General features: G+C 38.4%; 1 protein-coding gene across 1 annotated transcript; it reads left to right on the top strand.

Annotated features, from left to right (window-relative positions):
• The first annotated feature begins 7,131 nt into the window (after positions 1-7,131).
• Positions 7,132-16,591, top strand: LOC106053816 (acetylcholinesterase-like). The gene is made up of 4 exons (XM_056035494.1): positions 7,132-7,381; positions 9,053-10,555; positions 10,695-10,834; positions 14,239-16,591. Exons 1-4 carry the CDS (start codon positions 7,365-7,367, stop codon positions 15,111-15,113), a joined length of 2,535 nt encoding a protein of 844 aa, XP_055891469.1. The 5' UTR covers positions 7,132-7,364; the 3' UTR covers positions 15,114-16,591.
• The last annotated feature ends 6,679 nt before the right edge of the window (positions 16,592-23,270 follow it).

A 23,270-nucleotide genomic window follows, 5' to 3' on the forward strand; every position in this document is an offset into this window, starting at 1 on the left:
CCTCTGTTTGTCTCTTTTATAGTTGCACTAAAACAATGACTTAGGGTTGATAAGCGGGGGACGCCTCTGTTTGTCTCTTTTATAGTTGCACTAAAACAATGACTTAGGGTTGATAAGCGGGGGACGCCTCTGTTTGTCTCTTTTATAGTTGCACTAAAACAATGACTTAGGGTTGATAAGCGGGGGACGCCTCTGTTTGTCTCTTTTATAGTTGCACTAAAACAATGACTTAGGGTTGATAAGCGGGGGACGCCTCTGTTTGTCTCTTTTATAGTTGCACTAAAACAATGACTTAGGGTTGATAAGCGGGGGACGCCTCTGTTTGTCTCTTTTATAGTTGCACTAAAACAATGACTTAGGGTTGATAAGCGGTGGACGCCTCTGTTTGGCTCTTTTATAGTTGCACTAAAACAATGACTTAGGGTTGATAAGCAGGGGACGCCTCTGTTTGTCTCTTTTATAGTTGCACTAAAACAATGACTTAGGGTTGATAAGCGGGGGACGCCTCTGTTTGTCTCTTTTATAGTTGCACTAAAACAATGACTTAGGGTTGATAGGCAGGGGACGCCTCTGTTTGTCTCTTTTATAGTTGCACTAAAACAATGACTTAGGGTTGATAAGCGGGGGACGCCTCTGTTTGGCTCTTTTCTAGTTGCACTAAAACAATGACTTAGGGTTGATAAGCGGGGGGCGCCTCTGTTTGGCTCTTTTATAGTTGCACTAAAACAATGACTTAGGGTTGATAGGCAGGGGACGCCTCTGTTTGTCTCTTTTATAGTTGCACTAAAACAATGACTTAGGGTTGATAAGCGGGGGACGCCTCTGTTTGTCTCTTTTATAGTTGCACTAAAACAATGACTTAGGGTTGATAGGCAGGGGACGCCTCTGTTTGTCTCTTTTATAGTTGCACTAAAACAATGACTTAGGGTTGATAAGCGGGGGACGCCTCTGTTTGGCTCTTTTATAGTTGCACTAAAACAATGACTTAGGGTTGATAAGCGGGGGACGCCTCTGTTTGTCTCTTTTATAGTTGCACTAAAACAATGACTTAGGGTTGATAAGCGGGGGACGCCTCTGTTTGTCTCTTTTATAGTTGCACTAAAACAATGACTTAGGGTTGATAGGCAGGGGACGCCTCTGTTTGTCTCTTTTATAGTTGCACTAAAACAATGACTTAGGGTTGATAAGCGGGGGACGCCTCTGTTTGTCTCTTTTATAGTTGCACTAAAACAATGACTTAGGGTTGATAAGCGGGGGACGCCTCTGTTTGGCTCTTTTATAGTTGCACTAAAACAATGACTTAGGGTTGATAGGCAGGGGACGCCTCTGTTTGTCTCTTTTATAGTTGCACTAAAACAATGACTTAGGGTTGATAAGCGATGGACGCCTCTGTTTGGCTCTTTTATAGTTGCACTAAAACAGTGACTTAGGGTTGATAAGCGGGGGACGCCTCTGTTTGTCTCTTTTATAGTTGCACTAAAACAATGACTTAGGGTTGATAAGCGGGGGTCGCCTCTGTTTGTCTCTTTTATAGTTGCACTAAAACAATGACTTAGGGTTGATAGGCAGGGGACGCCTCTGTTTGACTCTTTTATAGTTGCACTAAAACAATGATTTAGGGTTGATAAGCGGGGGACGCCTCTGTTTGTCTCTTTTATAGTTGCACTAAAACAATGACTTAGGGTTGATAAGCGGGGGACGCCTCTGTTTGTCTCTTTTATAGTTGCACTAAAACAATGACTTAGGGTTGATAAGCGGGGGACGCCTCTGTTTGTCTCTTTTATAGTTGCACTAAAACAATGACTTAGGGTTGATAAGCGGGGGACGCCTCTGTTTGTCTCTTTTATAGTTGCACTAAAACAATGACTTAGGGTTGATAAGCGGGGGACGCCTCTGTTTGTCTCTTTTATAGTTGCACTAAAACAATGACTTAGGGTTGATAAGCGGGGGACGCCTCTGTTTGTCTCTTTTATAGTTGCACTAAAACAATGACTTAGGGTTGATAGGCAGGGGACGCCTCTGTTTGTCTCTTTTATAGTTGCACTAAAACAATGACTTAGGGTTGATAAGCGGGGGACGCCTCTGTTTGTCTCTTTTATAGTTGCACTAAAACAATGACTTAGGGTTGATAAGCGGGGGACGCCTCTGTTTGTCTCTTTTATAGTTGCACTAAAACAATGACTTAGGGTTGATAAGCAGGGGACGCCTCTGTTTGGCTCTTTTATAGTTGCACTAAAACAATGACTTAGGGTTGATAAGCAGGGGACGCCTCTGTTTGGCTCTTTTATAGTTGCACTAAAACAATGACTTAGGGTTGATAAGCAGGGGACGCCTCTGTTTGGCTCTTTTATAGTTGCACTAAAACAATGACTTAGGGTTGATAAGCAGGGGACGCCTCTGTTTGGCTCTTTTATAGTTGCACTAAAACAATGACTTAGGGTTGATAGGCAGGGGACGCCTCTGTTTGGCTCTTTTATAGTTGCACTAAAACAATGACTTAGGGTTGATAAGCAGGGGACGCCTCTGTTTGGCTCTTTTATAGTTGCACTAAAACAATGACTTAGGGTTGATAAGCAGGGGACGCCTCTGTTTGGCTCTTTTATAGTTGCACTAAAACAATGACTTAGGGTTGATAAGCAGGGGACGCCTCTGTTTGTCTCTTTTATAGTTGCACTAAAACAATGACTTAGGGTTGATAGGCAGGGGACGCCTCTGTTTGTCTCTTTTATAGTTGCACTAAAACAATGACTTAGGGTTGATAGGCAGGGGACGCCTCTGTTTGTCTCTTTTATAGTTGCACTAAAACAATGACTTAGGGTTGATAGGCAGGGGACGCCTCTGTTTGTCTCTTTTATAGTTGCACTAAAACAATGACTTTTCTAACACACAAGTTGGCCTCATTTAGTCGTAGAGCGTCTATGGTTCATCTCGTACACTTTTTCATGTGGCTGTGGAGCCCTATTTTGGAGAGACACTCCCGTCCACAAAAATCGCAGGTTAAGGTGGCTTTCGCTTTGGTGGTAGATAAGCTGGCCATTTTTCTTATAGAGCTAATGCCTATATATTTTCGTTGTCCATAGCTTTCTTGGTCACTGTCTCTCTACATCTCGTGCGGTCTAGGGCTATGTCTTCCCAATGGTCAGTATCAATGTTCATCGATTTGACGTCTCGTTTTATTACATCCACGAAACGGAGGTGAGAGCGACCAGTCAGACGCGAATCGCCCGTAGAGAATGACTTTCGGGGATGTGTCCTCCATCCGGCAAACATGTCCAAGCCAGCGCAGGCGGCGTTGTCTGAGGACTGCAAAGATGCTGGAAATACCTGATCGCGCAAGGATCTCAGTATTGCACACTCTTTCTTTCCATTTGATTTTTAAGATCCTTCGGAGATAGCGCAAATGAAAAGAGTTTAGTTTTCTCTCTTGCTTTGCGTAGGTGGTCCTCGACTCACTGTCGAGCAGTAGACTTGTAGACATCCATTTTGGTAGCTGTAGTGAGCTTCTGGTTTTCCCAAACTTTTGACCTGAGTCTAGCGAAGGTTGAGGCAGCCTTCCCTATACGTTTTTTTTTAATCTCCTCTTCTAGAGACAGGTTATCTTGAATTGTGGATCCAAGATAGCAGAACTAATTTACGAGATCCAGCTTGTTACCGTCTATGAGGATGGAGGGTGATGCTGTTCCATAACATTTGTTTTCTTCATGCTAATTTTTAAGCCATACTATTTACAGGCCTGAGAGAATCGGGACTTTAGTGACTGAAGCTCTTCTTGTGGGTGTGTCACTACCGTTACATCGTCCTCGAATAGCATATCTTTTACGAGGGTGGTTCTGATTTTAGTTTTGGCCCTCAGTCTGGCAATATTTAGGAGTTTGCCATCAAATTTGGAATGGAGATAGATGCATTCGGTGGATATGTCAAACGCGTTATGGATTAGAAATGAAAATAGTATTCCAAAGAGGGCTGGGGCCAGGACACATTCTTGTTTAACTCCGCCGTTTATACTGAAACTTTCGGAGCAGGCACGGTTGAACTGCACAGTACCCATCATATTTTGGTTAAATGATACAATTACATCCAGCAGCTTGGGTGGACAGCTATAACTTTTCTATGTAACGCAATAACAGGTTAGCGGATCACTCAATGCTAGAAGTGAAGGTCTTGGGCTTCATCAACCAACATTGGAGCGTTTAGATGACATTTTATGTTATTTATTACCTCCCTTACGGATAGAACATGTAAGTCTGCTTCTGCTCTTGTTATTTCTTCTACAAACGACGCGTTGTGCGATTGTTTCCTTCCTTCTAGCTACACAAGGTATTTGCGAGGTATTTGTGAGGTATTTGTGAGGTATTTGTGAGGTATTTGCGACAACTTGGAAACAAAAAACTTGATTTCAGAAACCTTTTCAGCTTTCAAAGAAACACTTTCGTCTAACTAGTTCCGTTCATTTAGTGTGGCATTTTACCAAGTTTTCTTTTACTGTGATTTTCCCACACATTTTTTAAAAATCGGTATGCAAATTCGTTGATAATAATAGATTATGGAAAAGGGCTCTTTTCCCGTGAAGCTAATATAATATCCTCTGGGCTTGTAGATATTATATTACATCATTCACATAGGTAACTTTATAGCAAGTTTGAGGTCACCATTTAAACCTTGCATCTTCCGCTGTCTAGATGATGTAAGCTAAACTCCTTCCATCTACGCTAAGAAGTATCCATAAGGTGCGTTGGTCCGACAACATACCAGACACAGAAATCTTAAAACTGTCCAACATGCACAGTATCAATGCGACAGTAAAAAGGTCCCAACTTCGATGGGCGAGACATGTAGTCCACATGCCAGACAATCGCCTTCCCAAGCGACTTCTGTACGGGGAGTTGTGTGCAGGAAAGCGCTCCCAAGGAGGCCAAGACAAGCGCTACAAAGACACTCTCAAGAGTTCCTTCAAGGAATGAGATATCGACATTCACGGCTGGGAAGCACTAGCTCTCGATCGCTCCTCATGGCGTGAAGCTGTGAGTCTCGGAGTTTCAAGATTTAAAGTAAGAAGAGTGGCCAGGGCGAAAGAGCGCCGAACCAACAAAACGCTGAGAGAAGAAGCAGGCATATCTGCAACTGACCTAACCCACCCATGCTACAAATGCGGCCGGCTTTTCAAAGTGAGGATTGGACTTTAAAGCCATCTTCAAGTCCATAGGAAATGAGAAATGTGCTCCTCTCCGACTACAAAGGAGGATATATATATATATATATATATATATATATATATATATATATATATATATATATATATATATATATAGAGAGAGAGAGAGAGAGAGAGAGAGAGAGAGAGAGAGAGAGAGAGCGAGAGAGAGAGAGAGAGAGAGAGATGATGTATTCACACACCTATATAGTAGGTCCACATTTGAGTCTCCGGTTGTATCATTATAGAAAGTTTAATTAATAGATCTATAGAGATTACGATAGAAATTATACAAGAAAGTTCTTCAAATTCCATCGTCTGAGTCAAAACGTTGATATGGATCGATGGAGCACTGGCAGCAAGAGAAACAACAAAAATACGAGCAGCAGCAGCAGAAATTAACTGCATTTGCTGGGTATTTTGGTGATGAAACTGCAGATATCTCTTGGCACTGAGCAAATGTCTTTGAGAGTTTGTTGATTGTGACTGTATTCGACTTGACTGTTTTAGTTCCTTTGGTTCACTGCATGTGTCTAATGTCATTGTCAGCGAATACATGATGGCTGCTCCGTGATGACTAGCATTCAGAACTGTGTTCAGGCCAGGACACGATGGACTGGTAAATTCGAATCCAGTCGCGCTTTAAGTCAGAACTTTGACTGTTAGTCGTATCTTAAAATAAGTGAAACCAGACAAACTGCATATGTCTAATCAGTGCCTGCTTCTCATGTGTTTCTGATTTGTCTTTTAATTGTCATCAGTTATTCATTTGTTCTTGAACCAGTGTCCCTGATGTTGCAGTCTGTAAACTTAACCTAGTGGCCGCTCAACAGCAGTCACATTAATGATATAACCAAAAAGCCAACTTGACAATGCCTAGGAACACTTCAGGGATGGCATCTTGAAGAAGGTGAGACTGCTCCTGACCGATGAGCTGGTGCCATCAAGAATTTGCAGTCGACAGACACACCGAGCAAAAGCAACATGTTGGATTTTGAAAGTTATTACAGAGCAAGGCTTTTCATTCCGTATCTTGATTTGTTAGTTTCTTCATTAACTTCTCGCTTTTTCAGCATTATTAATGTTCAGTTCAACCTGTTTTGTTTTCATGCTAAAATGATGCAAGAGCTGCAACGTACTGAAGAATATCGGAACCGCACGATAAGCGTTCATTGCCGTCTTATCCATCGCAGCGAGAGACTATTCATTAGTAAAGTTATTGGCAGCCACAGTAAACGTTTGCAGTTTTTGTTTGATAGACCGTTGGGACAGCACAGATACACTTAAGAACGTGTTCAGCAAATAGTTCTTTCACATGTTTAGATTTTTATTTTATGAAACAGGTATTTACAGTGCGCTTAATATCGCATTGGTATGGTGGGGGGGGGGGGGAGCGTGGGGGCACCAGTTCTTTTCTTTAGTAATCTCCGTTATAAAAATGTTATAGCATAGACTTTGAGCCATAGGTGGCAAATTGCACCCCCCCCCCTTTTTTGCAAAAAAAAAATTCCTCGGGCGCCCATGATTACAATGCACTAGAAAGGAATAAGTGATAAATAAGCGATTTCTTTCTGAATCCTTCTGTATTTCGCTTGTTCCTATTCAACAATGCTATCTCCCTTTAAAAACCTTGTGATGCAAAAGTAAAATTTGACAATAAATTTAACGACAATCTAAGCCGCCTTCACCCTGACACTTTTGTTTGTGCACTTCGGACACAGGAAGAAATGTTAGAGCCAACTTTGATGTATGTGAATAGAAGGAATAGTTTTGAATCTCAGTTGCTGTCTCGACGTCTTACATGGAGGACCCCGTCACCAACGTTGCGTAGACAGTCTTTTGGCTTCAGTTACAGGGGAGAGAAGTGGTGTTATGTTGAGCAACAAAAGAAGTTTTATGAGCGCGCGTGTTCCTGCGGCGTGGAAAGTGAAAAATGGAAACAGGTGATGGAGAGAGAGAGAGAGAGAGAGAAAGTGAGAGCTGGTGAACAGAAGAATGAGAAAATGAGTGGTACTACTCTGATAGTTTAATGCCCACTCAATGTACGGTGCTATATATTTCAGTCTTCGTACATCTCGCCTGTCAGTTTGTGTACATCCAGCAGTACGCGGCGGTCTGCTGTTTATAAGATTTGTTTGTGAACATCATTAGTGTACTATCTCATTCATCAACTATGCATACAGTTAAAAGGTGAGTTTATCTGAATCATATTTCCTTTACTCACACAGAATTGTTTTAAATAACCTGAACATAAAAATGTTTAAAATAGTTACAAAAGTGTGTCCTTAACTATAGCAATTTCTGACGTAGGACTCGCATATAACAATTTCTGACGTAGGACTCACATATAACAATTTCTGACGTAGGACTCGCATATAACAATTTCTGACGTAGGACTCGCATATAGCAATTTCTGACGTAGGACTCGCATATAACAATTTCTGACGTAGGACTCGCATATAACAATTTCTGACGTAGGACTCGCATATAACAATTTCTGACGTAGGACTCGCATATAACAATTTCTGACGTAGGACTCGCATATAACAATTTCTGACGTAGGACTCGCATATAGCAATTTCTGACGTAGGACTCGCATATAGCAATTTCTGACGTAGGACTCGCATATAGCAATTTCTGACGTAGGACTCGCATATAACAATTTCTGACGTAGGACTCGCATATAGCAATTTCCTTTATTAATTTGGACCAGGATAAACTATTTTGTTTTAATCATATTGGGGATTTTTTAAAACTGTGAATAGCAATCATCGACTCTTTGTTTACACTTGGTGTAGTAAGATCCTGTTTACATTCTGTAAGCAAGACAATTCAAATGGAGAGAAAAAGAAAACAAAACGATGTGTAGAAATATGGTGACGATACAATGGAACCTAAATGAAAACGCAGGAAACTAAAAAGAGGAAGACTGGTCAGAAATGTTCAAAGAAATAGACAAACTAAACAATGTCAAAGACGCCATATTGAAAGATTACAGGCTGTCCGTAAAGTCTGGACTCATAGAAGAATTAAATATTTCTTGTATGTAATTAAAGTTAAGCTTAATTTCAGTATTTAACATATTCAATATGATGTCCACCATTTTCTATGCAAATGCTAAATGAACTCGATGCAATAAATCTACATTACAAAAAAATACACAGAACGGCATGTAATTTCAAATTCAAATGAGTAGGCCTACATTTGAAAGAGATTGTAAATTTGATTTAGAATGCACACACACACACACAGTAAATAGGCCTATTATTTATTAAATTTTAGGAACTTTAGCCTTTCAAATTCTACGATTTAAAATATTTTGGAGCGCACTTTTATATAAAGATAACAATACATTGGAGAAGAAATGATAAAATTCTATGTTCCAAACTGTAGACTTTATTTTGTCTGTCCAAAGTGTTCTGAGACATTTCCATATGCATGGCGACAAATCCATAAACGTCAAGCTTTGGTTTGGTGTATCTGTTGTACGGATTAATGAAGGAGGTATTGATAAGAGAATTCTTCACTCTGTTTAGTTGGTCGTGAAATTCTCCACTTCGTTACAGTTCGACTGTACTTCAAAAAATGTTGGGAAACTTCGATCATTGACTTTGTTTTGTTCATTTCAAATCTCTGCCTTTGTTCCTCGTTGTTTTTGTTACGTTTTTCTTTGGGTTATAATGTCACCTCCTTATTTCTCCACATCTCCCTCCTTATTTTCATATGCTGTATTTTATCACTTAAATATCATACACCGGATCTAAAAATGTAACATAATAAACTAGGATTACTGTTTTTATAAACTTATCGTGTAAATCTCTGGTGCACTTTTGATTAAAATGTTTGATTTAATCTTTCCAGACAGCATATGTCACTTCAGCTTTTCTTATGTCTTTTGGAAGTATTTCACTTAACAGACAAAGGCTACGCCTCACCAGTTACTGTACCGGTTACTCTGACCACCACACTAGGAGATGTCGTTGGTGTTCGGCAGACGACGGGCGCCACTCCAGTGGATACATTCTATGGAATCCCATATGCACAGCCCCCTGTTGGCCCGCTGCGGTTTAAGCCCCCAGTGGCGCCAGAACCTTGGGATGGCGCCAAGTGCGGACTGGAGAAACCGAACTCTTGTTGGCAGGTAGTCGACACCTATTTCGATAACTTTTGGGGCGCTAATATGTGGAACCCTAATACACCTCGTAGCGAAGACTGCCTTTATTTGAATGTGTGGCGCCCAGCCTGCGATTCAGGTTGTCAACCTAAGACGATCATGGTGTGGATATTTGGGGGCGGTTTCTTTGCAGGCACCTCAACTTTGGATGTTTATAATGCTGCACAGCTCGCCGCCAGGAATGACGTCATCGTCGTCACCATTGGTTTCAGAATCGGCATATTTGGATTTCTTTATCTTGGTAACGACAGCGCTCCCGGAAACGCCGGTCTGTTAGACCAAGTGATGGCCCTAAAATGGGTGAATGATAACGCCGTCAATCTTGGTGGTTCTCCAGATGATATAACAATCTTTGGAGAGAGTTCAGGGGCAGTGAGTGTTGGCTTTCATCTCCTTTCTCCTCTTTCAAAAGATCTTTTCAAGTACGCCATCATGCAGAGTGCATCCCCTTTAGCTTTTTGGAGTCTCCAAGATGTAGAATTTGCCAGCAGTAGGGCACGTAAACTAGCTAGGGACTTGAGCTGTAATTTAGAAAGCGCCTCTGATGTCTTAACCTGTTTGCAAGCAGTGATTGCTGAAAAAATCGTGAATCGCACATATGAATATAGTACTGAACCATACTTAGATGTTGCTTTTGGTCCTGTTATTGACGGTAACTTTCTCACCGACAATCCAGTATCGATTATAAAAAGAGGTGAAGCAAAGAAAACTAGAGTTATCCTTGGTGTTAACAAAAATGAGGGCTACTACTTTGAAGTCTACGCACACAAGGACATCTTCGATCCACTAAATAAAAATGGAACAATTAGTGAAACTGACTATCAAACTATTCTCACTTATTTGTTCAATAACGATACCGCTGTGATTCAGGAAGTGAAACAGAAATATCCAGTGGATTCCAATAATTCCTTCTCAACTAATATTGACAGCATAACCGGTGACATGTTTTTTAAATGCCCTGTTGTAGATTTCGCTGAGCTCTACTCCAGACATTCAGACGCAGTGTACATGTACAGTTTTGAACACCGGACAAGCCAAACTCCCTGGCCAGAATGGATGGGTGTTCTTCACGGCTATGAGATAGAGGTTATCTTCGGTTTACCTTTGGCGGCAGGTTCTAATTACACAGAAGCTGAAAAAGGCCTGAGTTCTTTGATGATGAAACTCTGGACGGACTTCGCAAAGACAGGGTATGTTTTTATTTTTTTTTTCAAAGTAATAAAATGTAACTTTCAATTACTCGATCTAAACAAGCATTTTATATATATACGTAATGAGTATTCCTATGATACAGCTGAAGGGTAAATGAAATATTTTGTTGTTTACCAGGAAACCCAGCCCAACAGATGAGGATCAGTGGCCAGAATACAAGCCTGATGAGCAAGCGTACGTAGCTATTGACATTGGTGGCCTCAGAACAGGTCATAAGCTTCGCGATGACCAGTGTCCTTTTATGGATAATAACGCAGGCAAGTGACAGATTTGTTCTTTTAAATCAATTTTTTTTTAGGTACTGACAAAAAAATCACTGATGACCAAATGTAAAACATGCTTTGGTCCCGGCTTATTGCCAAACCTCCACGTTTCTCATAATTCACGGAGTACCCCCCCCCCCCACCCCTTAAAAAAAAGTACTTTTTCCAAGTTTCTAAATTTTTTTAGGAACTCTATTTTTCCACAGTTACCAGACGTTTTATTCCTAGACTATGGCTCGGAGATTCATTATCGAAAAATTAGCAAAAGAAAACAAAATATTCTTCATATTTTTTTTCTTTTTATTGTAATGGGCGTAGGAAAAAAAATTAAAAAGTAACACACACACACACAAATGTCAGTGTTATGCTAAAAATGTTTTCCTTAAAAAATGTCTGATGTCAAAAAAATGTCTGATGTTAAAAAATTTCTGATGTCTTTAAATATCTGATGTCAAAAAATGTCTGATGTCGAAAAATTTTGGTGTCTTACAATGTAAGATTCTAAAAATGTCTGTTGTCTAAAAATTTTGATGTCTTACAAAATTTGAGATGTCTAACAAATGTCTGTTGTCTAAAAATTTTGATGTCTTACAAAATTTGAGATGTCTAACAAATGTCTGTTGTCTAAAAATTTTGATGTCTTACAAAATTTGAGATGTCTAAAAATGTCTGATGTCTAAAAAATCTAATGTCTTACAAAATGTAGGATGTCTAAACAATGTCTGATGTTAAAAAATGTCAGATGTCTTAAAAAGTGTGTCTTGAAGGCTCACTAGCGGATCCAGAACTTTGGAGTGTGGGGGGGCGATTTTTTCCAAACCCTAACCCTAACGCTCAGTAAACCCTAACCCTAACGCTCAGTAAACCCTAACCCTATACTTAAACGCGCATACAGCCCCAACACTAAAAATGTTTTCTTGCATTCTTCGCTGCAGAAACGTATTCTCCTGACATCTACAGCTCATTAGTCATCCTATTCAAATAGGACCTTTTGGATAATGTTTTTCTTAAAAAATATTATAATATGAATTTATAGGCCCTTACTACATTGCAAATACAACCTATTTGTTCCTTGAAAAGATAAGATACTCCACAGATTTAGATTAAGGCTTTAAGGATCGCCGCCGAAAAAAAATATTAAAAAAGTAGTAATTAAAAAAAGCTCATTTGTTAGTGATACATTTGGTTTAATATGCATGTTTGTAACTTTGTTTTGTTACAGAACTATAATTCAAAGCTCTAAACAAAAAATTTTGGAAGTGGTAGGAGAAATTAAGTGGACCAATTAGATTCTATTCTATATTTTTTGCATGTTTGGGATTGTAAAATAGATTATGAGTTATAGTCCCAAATTTATTTAACTAGAAAAATATCAGTTTGAGAAAAGGTTTGAAATAGGCGACTAGGAAAAGAATATTTTGATTCAGAACTCATCTCAATTGTTACTCTTATACAGAAAACTTTCGTATGAATTCTAAAGTTTCCAAAACAAAGTCTTTCTTAAAATAATTAGGATAAATTACATAAATCCATCGCCATATTTGACTATTCTGTTTTAAAACGTCATGTTCTCGTCTGGAAATGAAGGGGGGGGGGGGGGGCGGAAGAGTGAAAACGATTAATCCTCGATCCTTTTTTATAAATTCTGTATTTGACATTAAAGAATAGGGGGTGGGCGACACGATATAAGAATTTGATTTATAACATATATAAATTATATTAGTAACATATTTTTTTAAAGTTTATAATTTCTAAACTAAAATACAAAAAGAAAAAGTATTGATTTGTCCGATGGGTGGAGGGTGATTGCATGTATCGCCCCTTCCACCAGGTACAACTCCTTTACATATTATATATGTACTAATAATATAATTTGAGATTACAGCGTGGTGCGACATAATATACAAATGGGTTCAAATATCAATATGTAGCTTATATTATATAGATATTCAACTAATTGTGTTCACAAATTATGATTTCTCCATAAAAATAGGACCGCCCCACCCCTACTCAGAGGGTTAGAGTGGGGAGGGCAGTAGATGCAATCGCCCCCCCCCCCGAATCGGTCAGGATACTAGAAGGGGAGCGACATAATATAAAAATTATCTAGTAATTCAACTAATTTTGTTTACAAACTATGATTTCTCTATAAAAGTAGGACCACCACCCCTACTCAAAGGGTTTAGATGGGAAGGGCAGTAGATGTATTCGCCCCCCCCCCCAATCGGCCAACAGGTTAACAACATAATATAAAGATCGGTTAAAATATCAATAACACGTATTAATCATATAGGTATTCAATTGATTCAAAGCACATAGACCAACCGCCTTTACTTTTCCCCAACTAATGTCAGGTACCTATTAGGGCTGGGTGGACTTAGAGGCGCCCAAAAGATACCGAATTAAAAATCACAGTCTTCACCAGGATTCGAAATCGAAACCTCCAGTTCGGAAGCGAAGCGCTCACCGCTAAGCCACCGGGCCTCCTAGTTGTGTGAATAGGGTCAAACGATTCGGATAAATAAAACAGGATGAGGGAAATGGAAGCATAATGGGAAATTAGTTACATCAGGCTGGGCTGCAACAGAATGTCAAGATATTAGGGTAAGTGACAGTGACATCTGCGACTTAAGGCAGAATGGAGAATGATCGAGTGCTGTGACCGCAAACTGCAACTCAAACTGTTGGATGCTAACTTTAAAATGATCGTCAGAAGCAACAGAACGAATTTAGATCTTAAAGTATTGTTAAAATATAAGAATAAAGACAGCATCAGACATGTTAAAGGTCATCTGTTTCTGTGGCCACAGGTTAAATGGCGTATCATGTTACCAGCATAGCGACCAACATTTACTTTCTATTCGAGTTGGGTGGACTCAGGGGGGTCCTAAATCAAAGGTGTAGTGAGGGGAGGGCAGGGGGGGGGCACGATGCCCCGGGCACCACACTGGGGAGGGGGGCGGCGCCACAGGGAGAGAGGCGCCAAAAAAATTATTGTAGATATTTTAGTTAAGTAATACATTGTAAGGTTATTAGTATTATAATACTCAATACTTTTTTTTATTTAAAAGCCTATCTTATATAATACAAAAAAGAAGATGATTACGTCCTACACGTCATGCCTGTATTTCTATGTGACGTTGATGGGAAATGGTGGGGTGAGGGCGCCAATAAAGTTTCTTGCTCCGGGCGCACGTTTAGCTCATTACGCCTCTGTCCTAAATATGCCGAAATTCAAAATCCAAGCCTCTGCCGAGACTCAAACCCAGGTCTCCTCGTTTAGGATGCTAAGCGCTTCACCACAACCACCACGTCCCGTATACAAACCATAATTAGATTTATATGCTTGAATACAAAGATCGAACTTATTTTTGTTTTGCTTTTTCTCAAATTCACAGAAGAAACTAGGAATACAACTTCCTTGCGTAACCTTGAAAACGAAAGTAACAATTCAAATCCAGTGCTGGTATTAGACGTCAATGAAAGCCAAAACAGAAGTAGGATTTTTTCAAGTGAATTATTTACTCAAGAAAACAATGAAAATAATTCTAGCCAGATGTTTAATTATACCTTGCCAAACCAAGAATACAATAGTTCAGGCCCAGTGAAAACAAATACCAATCAAAACAGTGGGGATATTACAAGTGTATTTACTCTGGAAAACATTGAAGATAACTCAAGTCAAGTGCTAAATAATACCTTGTCAAACCTAGAAAACAATAGTTCAGGCCCAGTGAAAACAAATACCAATCAAAACACTGGGGATATTACAAGCCAATTTATTGGTGAAAACAGTGAAGATAACTCAAGTCAAGTGCTAAATAATACCTTGTTAAACCAAGAAAACATTAGTTCAGGCCCAATGCAAAGAAATACTTACCAAAACGATGGGGATGATCTAAGTCAACTATTTACTCAGGAAAGCCATGAAAATGCCTCAAGCCAAGTGCTACATAATACCCTCCCTATCCATGAATACAGTTCGAATTTTTCCAGCCCAGGGATAACTGATAACCAGGAAAATACTAGGAATTTTTCAAGCCCCTTTACATTTCCTAACCAGGAAAATACTGTGAACTCTTCAAGCTCAGTGCTAACAAATAACCAGGAAAATACTGAAAATTCTTCAATTCCAGTGCTAACGACTAACCAGGTAAACATTGAAAATGCTTTAAGCTACTTGGTAGATGACATTCAGGGAAACATCGGAAATGTATCGAATCAAGAGCTACCTGATACCCAGCTAAACCAAGAAAATAGTAACTTTGTTTAAACCCCAATTTGGATTTGATTTTCATAGTATGCAATCACACATACATACACAATTTACACTCAGAGATAAAGAGTAGCCTATATAAATGAATTCAGATAAGATTTATTGACATTCTTGCTCTAAATAAATGAAATAGATGTTTTCTTATTCAGGTCTATCCACATCCACTCAAGCACACAAGAAAAACAACAACAGAAACCGTAACATTAATATTCCAACATTAAAATTGGTTGTTGAAAAATAAGACAATTTGGCATGCAGAGAGGGAGAGAGAGAGAGAGAGAGAGAGAGATTAGATGTGTATGGAAAACAATATATTAGAAATAAAACTCGTCCACAAAGTAATAACAATACACACAGCAAACAAACACAGGAGACATCCAAGCTACCCATTGTAACAACACTGATAAAAGTTGATGTCTCGACGTGAAGTTCAACAAACTTGAGACTATCTCTGGTTTATCTTTACAAACATGGGCAACCAAATGGTATGTGTATGTGTATATGCTTTAAGCTATCTTGCTATTACCAGACCCTGTCATGGGCATGAGAATCACAAAGATCTAATACAACCTCACAAAATGTGATAACTCCATTGTCATTTGATATTGCCTGCTTTTATTTCTTGTCTACATTGGAAACAGGAGACGTCTGGGAGAGGGCTGAGAGCCGAGTGGTTAAGTGCAAACCTGATGGTCTCGGGTTGAAGTTCTGGCGTGCGAGATCGTGGAACCTCAAAACTCGGATTTAAAAAAACTGAACTGAAGGACGCCGAATTCATCTTGCTGAAAATAAGACACACCCAACCTTGTAAAAACACTGACCGCAGTATGGGTTGAAATAAACTGGGTCAGCCTTGAAGAACCCCTGAATGAACTATTCTACTATGAGAAGTTTGAATTGCGATGTTAAGTTACAAAAAGAGAAACGATCAACACTCAGAGACACACAAAGAACACCTTCGTGTCATACAGAGAAGAAAAAGTTTCAAGTGCCTTTAGAACTCTGTAAACGAGTTGCCTGAACTAAACGCTCAAAATTGTCAACTTATTGTCCCCAATGTTGTTGTATTCATTTTACAATCATACTTAGGCAATGCAGTAAATAATGATGATTTATTGCAAAAAGGCCACAATTTTCAACCTGCTCAAGCTTTGGTTAAATCATTCGTCATAGTTACACTATAAAATATAAAAATGCAAACTTTCGACAAAGATTTCTTTTGTCTAGACATGAACGTCCACATCCACTAAATAATGTCTTGATTACTAAACAAACGTGAGAGGTATAAAGAGATGTGTAACCTGTAACCAATCTAGAGACCTAGTAAAGAGGTCAGAATTTGTTCACGTGATCATTCATTCATGTCTTCCTGTTCTGTTTTACTGGTTAATAATACGTCATTAAGAAAATGGCGAAGGAAAGTTTGACAATTGTTTGTTTTTTTTAAATTAAATAAAATTGAACAAAAAGTGAAATGTTTGGTTTGTGTTTTCTATATCAGCGGTCCCAGTAAAGAGAAGTGCTATCTGTCTGTCCTGTTATGTTTAAATCTCAGAAATTAAAAACTTTATTGAAAATCCGATTTCATTATCGTCTGCATCGCGTTCCAAATACGTGCGCCATATTGTTTTCCAACAACATGCTCTTTTATTTACAAATTCGTTAGTACAGTGTATGCATCTGAGAGATAGTACAGTGTATGCATCTGAGAGATAGTACAGATTCTCATCTATGGTGGAATAAATCTATAATTGGATAGCTTTATGGTGAATCCGGAGTACATACAAAATGAATTGTTGATAAGCGGGGTAGCCTCCTTAGGTAGCCTGTTGTATGCATTTGAGAGATATTGGAGATTTTCATCTATGGTGTAAAAAATACAAATTGCTAACTTTATGGCGTATCCGGTGAAACCGAAAAAAAAAGGGACGGTTGATAAGCAGGGTCAGCCTCTCTTAGTCTCCTTCAAATGAGCACTAAAACCAAAACCCTTGAATGGAAGGGCGATACCAGGCTAGTGGAGCACTCAATGCCTGACGTTCTTGGGCTTGAATGCCTCACAAACACTAGAGAGTTTAGATGACATTTTATGTTATGTATTACCTCCCTTACTAACATTGAAATCTTTCTTCTGCTCTTGTTATTTCTGCTGACAACCAGGCGCTGTGCTATGTGAGTGTAGGTGTTTACTTTCTGGCTACATAAGGTAGTCACGAATACATGGAAACAAAGAACTTGAATTCAGAGACCTTTTTAGTTTTCAAAGAAAATCGAAGACATTTGCTATTGTATAGTTGTAAGTTACCATTGATTCACTGATTGATCAAGAAATCTCCTAAACTGTCGTACGGAATCACATGAAATTTCGTACACATGTTCGTTTTGCCTCCTAAGAATCTGATTTGACAGATTCAAAGCTTTAAGACAGCTATTCGCCAAAAAGCGAAGACCTTTGTATTTTCTCCCAAAAAGGCCGCAGTCAACAGATAAAGTATTTAAAAAATATAACATAAATTCCGTATCTTTAAAGCTATTACTTATGTTGAATATGCTTTACGTCATTTCCGCTTCCTTTTAGACGCGGTCTAAATAAAAAACAAAACCAATCCTAGTAGCAATAAAAAGATAATTCTAGAGTTTGTGTGTGTGTGTGTGTGAGAGAGAGAGAGAGAGAGAGAGAAATATCAAAGAATGGTACTTTGTATCATTGTCAAAAAAAAAATCCTAATAGCATTCAAAAGATAACTCTAGATTTATTTTCATTTCTCTACATTCAAAAGGGGACCAAATAAACGATTACAATGAATAAAACCAAATTGATATTTCTTTTTTATTTACAGAACAAAATATGAAGATAAATGTAGAAAAAAGGAATCGGGAATGTAGCAATGAATTAAAGTCTTCGGAAAATACATTTTTTTTCCTCTAGGCCTGAAACGTGTTTTCTACAACTAGTTAGATTTGAGACTATAGGAAATCTCAATTTGTACAATATTATTTTGATACTATTTGATATTATTAAAAAAGGGTGAAGCATAATAGTCCTACTTGAAAAGGAAGCAACCTAAAATTTCTTGCAATATATTCATTTATTAAGGATAAAATGGTGTTCCAGTCATAATAAACAATATAAAGCCGGGGAACAAATCAACAAGCATAGACGATGTGTACGTCTACAGAAGTAACCACTGGACCTGTTCATCCTCACTACAGAAGTAACCACTGGACCTGTTCATCCTCACTACAGAAGTAACCACTGGACCTGTTCATCCTCACTACAGAAGTAAACACTGGACCTGTTCATCCTCACTACAGAAGTAACCACTGGACCTGTTCATCCTCACTACAGAAGTAAACACTGGACCTGTTCATCCTCACTATATACAAAGTCCAAAATAGTTTCATAAGTATAATAATAAAACGCAAAATGTAATGTTATGTTTGACACACGTGTGTTTACTAGTCTAGCGTATAAGAATGATCTCATGCTGAAATTAGATGAACCAAAAACAATGCAGTGTCGTACATTCTTTTCATTTTGACGCTAGTGACTTTTATTTGACATTTAATGATGCTATTGGCTCCATGTTGACCTTATTCTGCCCACTCACTCAACTAATCTAGATTTGTTTTTTAAAAAAACTAACATTTTGTAGTCACCACAATAGAACAAGAAAAAACTGGCGAATGTATCGCAGCAACTTTATTTTACTGGGCTTATGGATGCAACTCAGGCTGAGAAACTCAATCTGTTGTTATCACTGTGGTTTCCAGTGTCCAGCATTACACAATGGAAAGATAAGCTCTGTACTGACCAAGTGACTTATTTAAGTTGCAGTAAAAACATATATAGGATTGAAGCACAAAACAAACAAAATTTCTGTTCAGTTAAAACACATTGGCTAAAGTCAGGTACAGAATGAGAAAAGAGAACTTGTGTTGACCCCAAGCAGATAATGCGTTAGTTTTGAACACATATTCTGTAGGTATGTGTGGAGTTGCGCTCTTCCTGAATCTTCATTTTCAAAGGTAGTAAAGGGAGCTAATTATAATATAAAAGTAGATCTTATATATTGTGTACATGTTTACTTTGTAGAAGAGACGTTTGAAGTAATTTGTTTAGATAAGAGGCTTTAAAAAGACGAACCCTCCTCTGGACACAAAACAATCTTCGCCTTTTTAAATGTATTATCTTATCTTATAGATATCAGAAGTTACTTCAAAGAAAAGAAAATAGTTACTCCCTATGCATTTTATGTGTCAATGTAGTCATTTATGTTAATCACAGACTTAGACTCTGCTAAGTCCTTGGTTTTCAAGACTGATTCAGCCAACCCATTTTATGCTCTAATGGCAAAAAGAAAGAAGAAGCACTTGTACAAACTTGTTCTAACATATGGAATAAGAAATGTGTCTCTCTCTTTGTGATAATGTGATGACAATGTGAAATGAATGTGGTGAGAATGTGATAAGAATGTTGTCAGAATACGATGAAAATGTGGGGAGAATATAATGAGAATGGGGTGAGAAAGTGGTGAGAATGTGATGAGAATGTGGTGATAATGTGATAAGAATGTGATAAGAATGTGCTGAAAATGTGGTTAGAATGTCATGAAAATGTGGTGAGAATGTGATGAGAATGTGGTGAGAATGTGATGAGAATGTTGTGAGAATGTGATGAGAATGTGATAAGAATGTGGTGAGAATGTGATAAGAATGTTATGAGAGTGTGATGAGAATGTGGTGATAATGTGATGAGAATGTGGTGAGAACGTGATGAGAATATGATGAGAATGTGATGAGAAAGTAGTGAGTGAGAATGTGATGAGAATGTGATGAGAATGTGGTGAGAATATGATGAGAATGTGGTGATAATGTAATGAGAATGTGATAAGAATGTGATAAGAATGTGCTGAAAATGTGGTGAGAATGTCATGAGAATGTGGTGAGAATGTGATGAGAATGTGATGAGAATGTGGTGAGAATGTGATGAGAATGTGGTGATAATGTGATGAGAATGTGGTGATAATGTGATGAGAATGTGATGAGAATGTGATGAGAATGTGGTGAGAATGTGATGAGAATGTGGTGATAATGTGATGAGAATGTGATGAGAATGTGATGAGAATGTGGTGAGAATGTGATGAGAATGTGATGAGAATGTGATGAGAATGTGGTGATAATGTGATGAGAATGTGGTGAGAATGTGATGAGAATATGATGAGAATGTGATGAGAATGTGATGAGAATGTGATGAGAATGTGGTGAAAATATATTTTTTTGCGGGATGAAATATGTTTAAAGTGAGGGAGATATGTACTGCATCTCTCCTCTGGTCAGCTATATCCAATGGCAGAACAGTATCCAGAAACTGGATCTGGTTGGTGGTGCAGCGGATGAACAGTTTGCTCTACATTCTACATGCACCAAAGTACTCCTAACAATGTATGCTAGGTGACGCCTGATGGCCCATGTAGTTGCTCACCATGAAACCGGATCAAGAATTTACATACTGGACAGACAAAATATCACAAGATACTTGCTCTGGCTTTAACCAGTCAGTTGAAACGGTTTGCCGGAAGTGGAGTGTTGTCGCGTGCTGACAACTAACTGGAGCCACAGGTCAGAATTGGGTTTTCAGTGGAGAAATGAGCTGCTTAAAGAGCCTGGTTGCCAATGACAGAGGTAGGCCTTCTCCTCCTACAGAACCTCATTAATCATGAAAAGGAATAGATGAATGCCTAATGACTCCTAGCTTCTAAAAAGCCTAGAAACGAAAAAATTAAATACTAGCGAATTTTTTAATAATTGGGGGTGGGGGGTGAAGTACTAATATAATGTAGAAACCTCGACAGTAGACTGAACTAAAAACATGCAATATTTATCCACTGTCACATAAATTTCAATTTAAATTAAATATACCACTAAGACAAACATACCTCCCTCCTTTAAAAGAATAGGATTCGCCCATGTAATAATAGTACCAAAGGAGTACACAATTCATTATAATATGAGACTATTTCCTTTCTAAACCAATCTCTTAGAGTCTTAGACGCTAACTGTAGAATTAGAAAGGAGATTCCTAGCTATTGACTTGCGATGCAATGGAAGGATGCTCTAGGTATCCCCTACAAAATCCATAACACAAACAAGAAAATTCTTAACAGGTTCACAATGGCAAATGGTGCCCACGATGACCTGCTGCAGACGGCAGAAGACACAAACTTAAACACGAGTTCGTAAGGGCTTGCAAAGACCTTCCTCAGTCAGTGTCTGATAAGGGTCGAGCTTATGACTCTTTGACCAACGGGAAGGATTTTACCCAGAGGCCAGACTAGAGATGTTCTTCGCCGATCCCTCTGTCCGGAGTTTCCACATCAAGTAGAAAATCATTTAATCACATCCTTTATAGTGAGACACAGCTTCCTGAGCCACGAATGGGTTTTTCCTTCTCAAACGAGGCCGTAAGTCGAGCACCCGAGGGGGTTCCTACATGTTACTATAATGCAAAGACCTTCCTTCATGGAGCAGTACCAGGGAAAAGAAGAGGTAGACAGAGTAAGCGACGGTAAGACACAGCAAAGAAAGGACTGGTCTATCATCGAAAGATATTCTAGTCAAGGCAAAAAGAGAGAAATGGAGAAAAACAGACGTCAAATCAAGTATGGTGCCCCAACTGTTCTACAGAAAGACTTGATTCACAAAAGAAACTCTACCCTAGCGCGTTGAATATGCCTGAAGCATAAAAGATAAGCTACATAAAAACAAATTTTAAAAAAAAATGGTGGCATAATGAACGAAAACCAAATGTAGGCTATGCTTCAATCCATCTAGATCTGGTAGTGAGTAATATACAAAGTGCCAGTGAATGAAAAACCGCTGATGAAGATTTTATGGATCTCGTGAGAACTTCAAATACAGTAATGCCTGGAGGGATGGTGTCAATGAATATGCATTTTTTTGGTCCCTTGTTAGTGCTTTCACAGTTTAACATTCATTGTCGAAAATCGATATAAGCGTCCCGGAAGAGCAACCGATATGCTTCGTTGATTTTCAAATATTGAATTGAATTATTGGAAAGTTAATCTCGGTAATCGATACAGTATTTGAAAAAAAAAGAGACAAAGTCGATACGATAAACATGGAAATACGTCATATCAATATTTAAATAGGAAATCGTTAAGACCAAAAGTGTAGCATGAACTCAGGCGATTACAGACTAAAATATTGATGGACAGAAAAACGTGTAGATTGATTGAAAGAAAGACATATAGATAGATAGATAGATAGATAGATAGATAGATAGATAGATAGATAGATAGATAGATAGATAGATAGATAGATAGATAGATAGATAGATAGATCTGGTCTTTTGAGTGTAATCAGGGAGTATATATATATATATATATATATATATATATATATATATATATATATATATATATATATATATATATATATATATATAACGAGGCCCAATGTTCCGTGAGGAACTCCAAGGAGTGATGATGATGATGATGAAATATATATATATATATATTGTACCCTAGAATAGGCTCTTCTTTTAGTTAGTGTAAAGACAGTAGACATGCCGCCCTTGCCAGCTAAGGGGTCTGGAGGAGCAATATGAGCTCCCTTAGCGGACTCCGAGCCAAGCATTTTCCCGGTATATTTTAGATATCTACAGTACATTATCCTGCTACTTTCTATTAAAAAATTGTAGGTCATAAACCAGTAGGGTGAAGGGAAACCGTAAAACTCTTTTTGGCTACGCTCATAAAATTTAGTACTTGTAACTTTGCTCTTCCTTTGGCTGGGTAAAAACGTAGAGAGGGGGGTGTGTGACAACCACAAGGCTACACTCATAATGGAAGTTTGGTGATTGTCATTTAGAATTTTTATAGAAAAGGGTTTTATCGTCACTACCTGCTGTTTTTTTGTTTTTAACAAAACCATCTGGAGAAATTTTTAAGCTCAAAACCCCCATTGGCTACACTCATAGGATTTGGTGACTGCAGTTTGCTTTAGCTTAATATTAAAGAGGGGATCTTACATTTAAAACCATCTAGAGGGGTGGGGGGTTATACTCAAAATATCTCTTGACTACGATATTAGAATCTGGTGACTGTTGTTTGCTTTAGTTTTATAATGAAG

Source organism: Biomphalaria glabrata, chromosome 7, assembly GCF_947242115.1.
Source record: "Biomphalaria glabrata chromosome 7, xgBioGlab47.1, whole genome shotgun sequence".
NCBI lineage: Eukaryota > Metazoa > Mollusca > Gastropoda > Planorbidae > Biomphalaria > Biomphalaria glabrata.

Excerpts from the sequence above, each read along its gene's own strand:
- LOC106053816 (XM_056035494.1), top strand. Across the intron at positions 10,556-10,694 it reads ACGGACTTCGCAAAGACAGG|GAAACCCAGCCCAACAGATG; the intron begins GTATGTTTTTAT and ends GTTGTTTACCAG. Across the intron at positions 10,835-14,238 it reads TTTTATGGATAATAACGCAG|AAGAAACTAGGAATACAACT; the intron begins GCAAGTGACAGA and ends TCAAATTCACAG.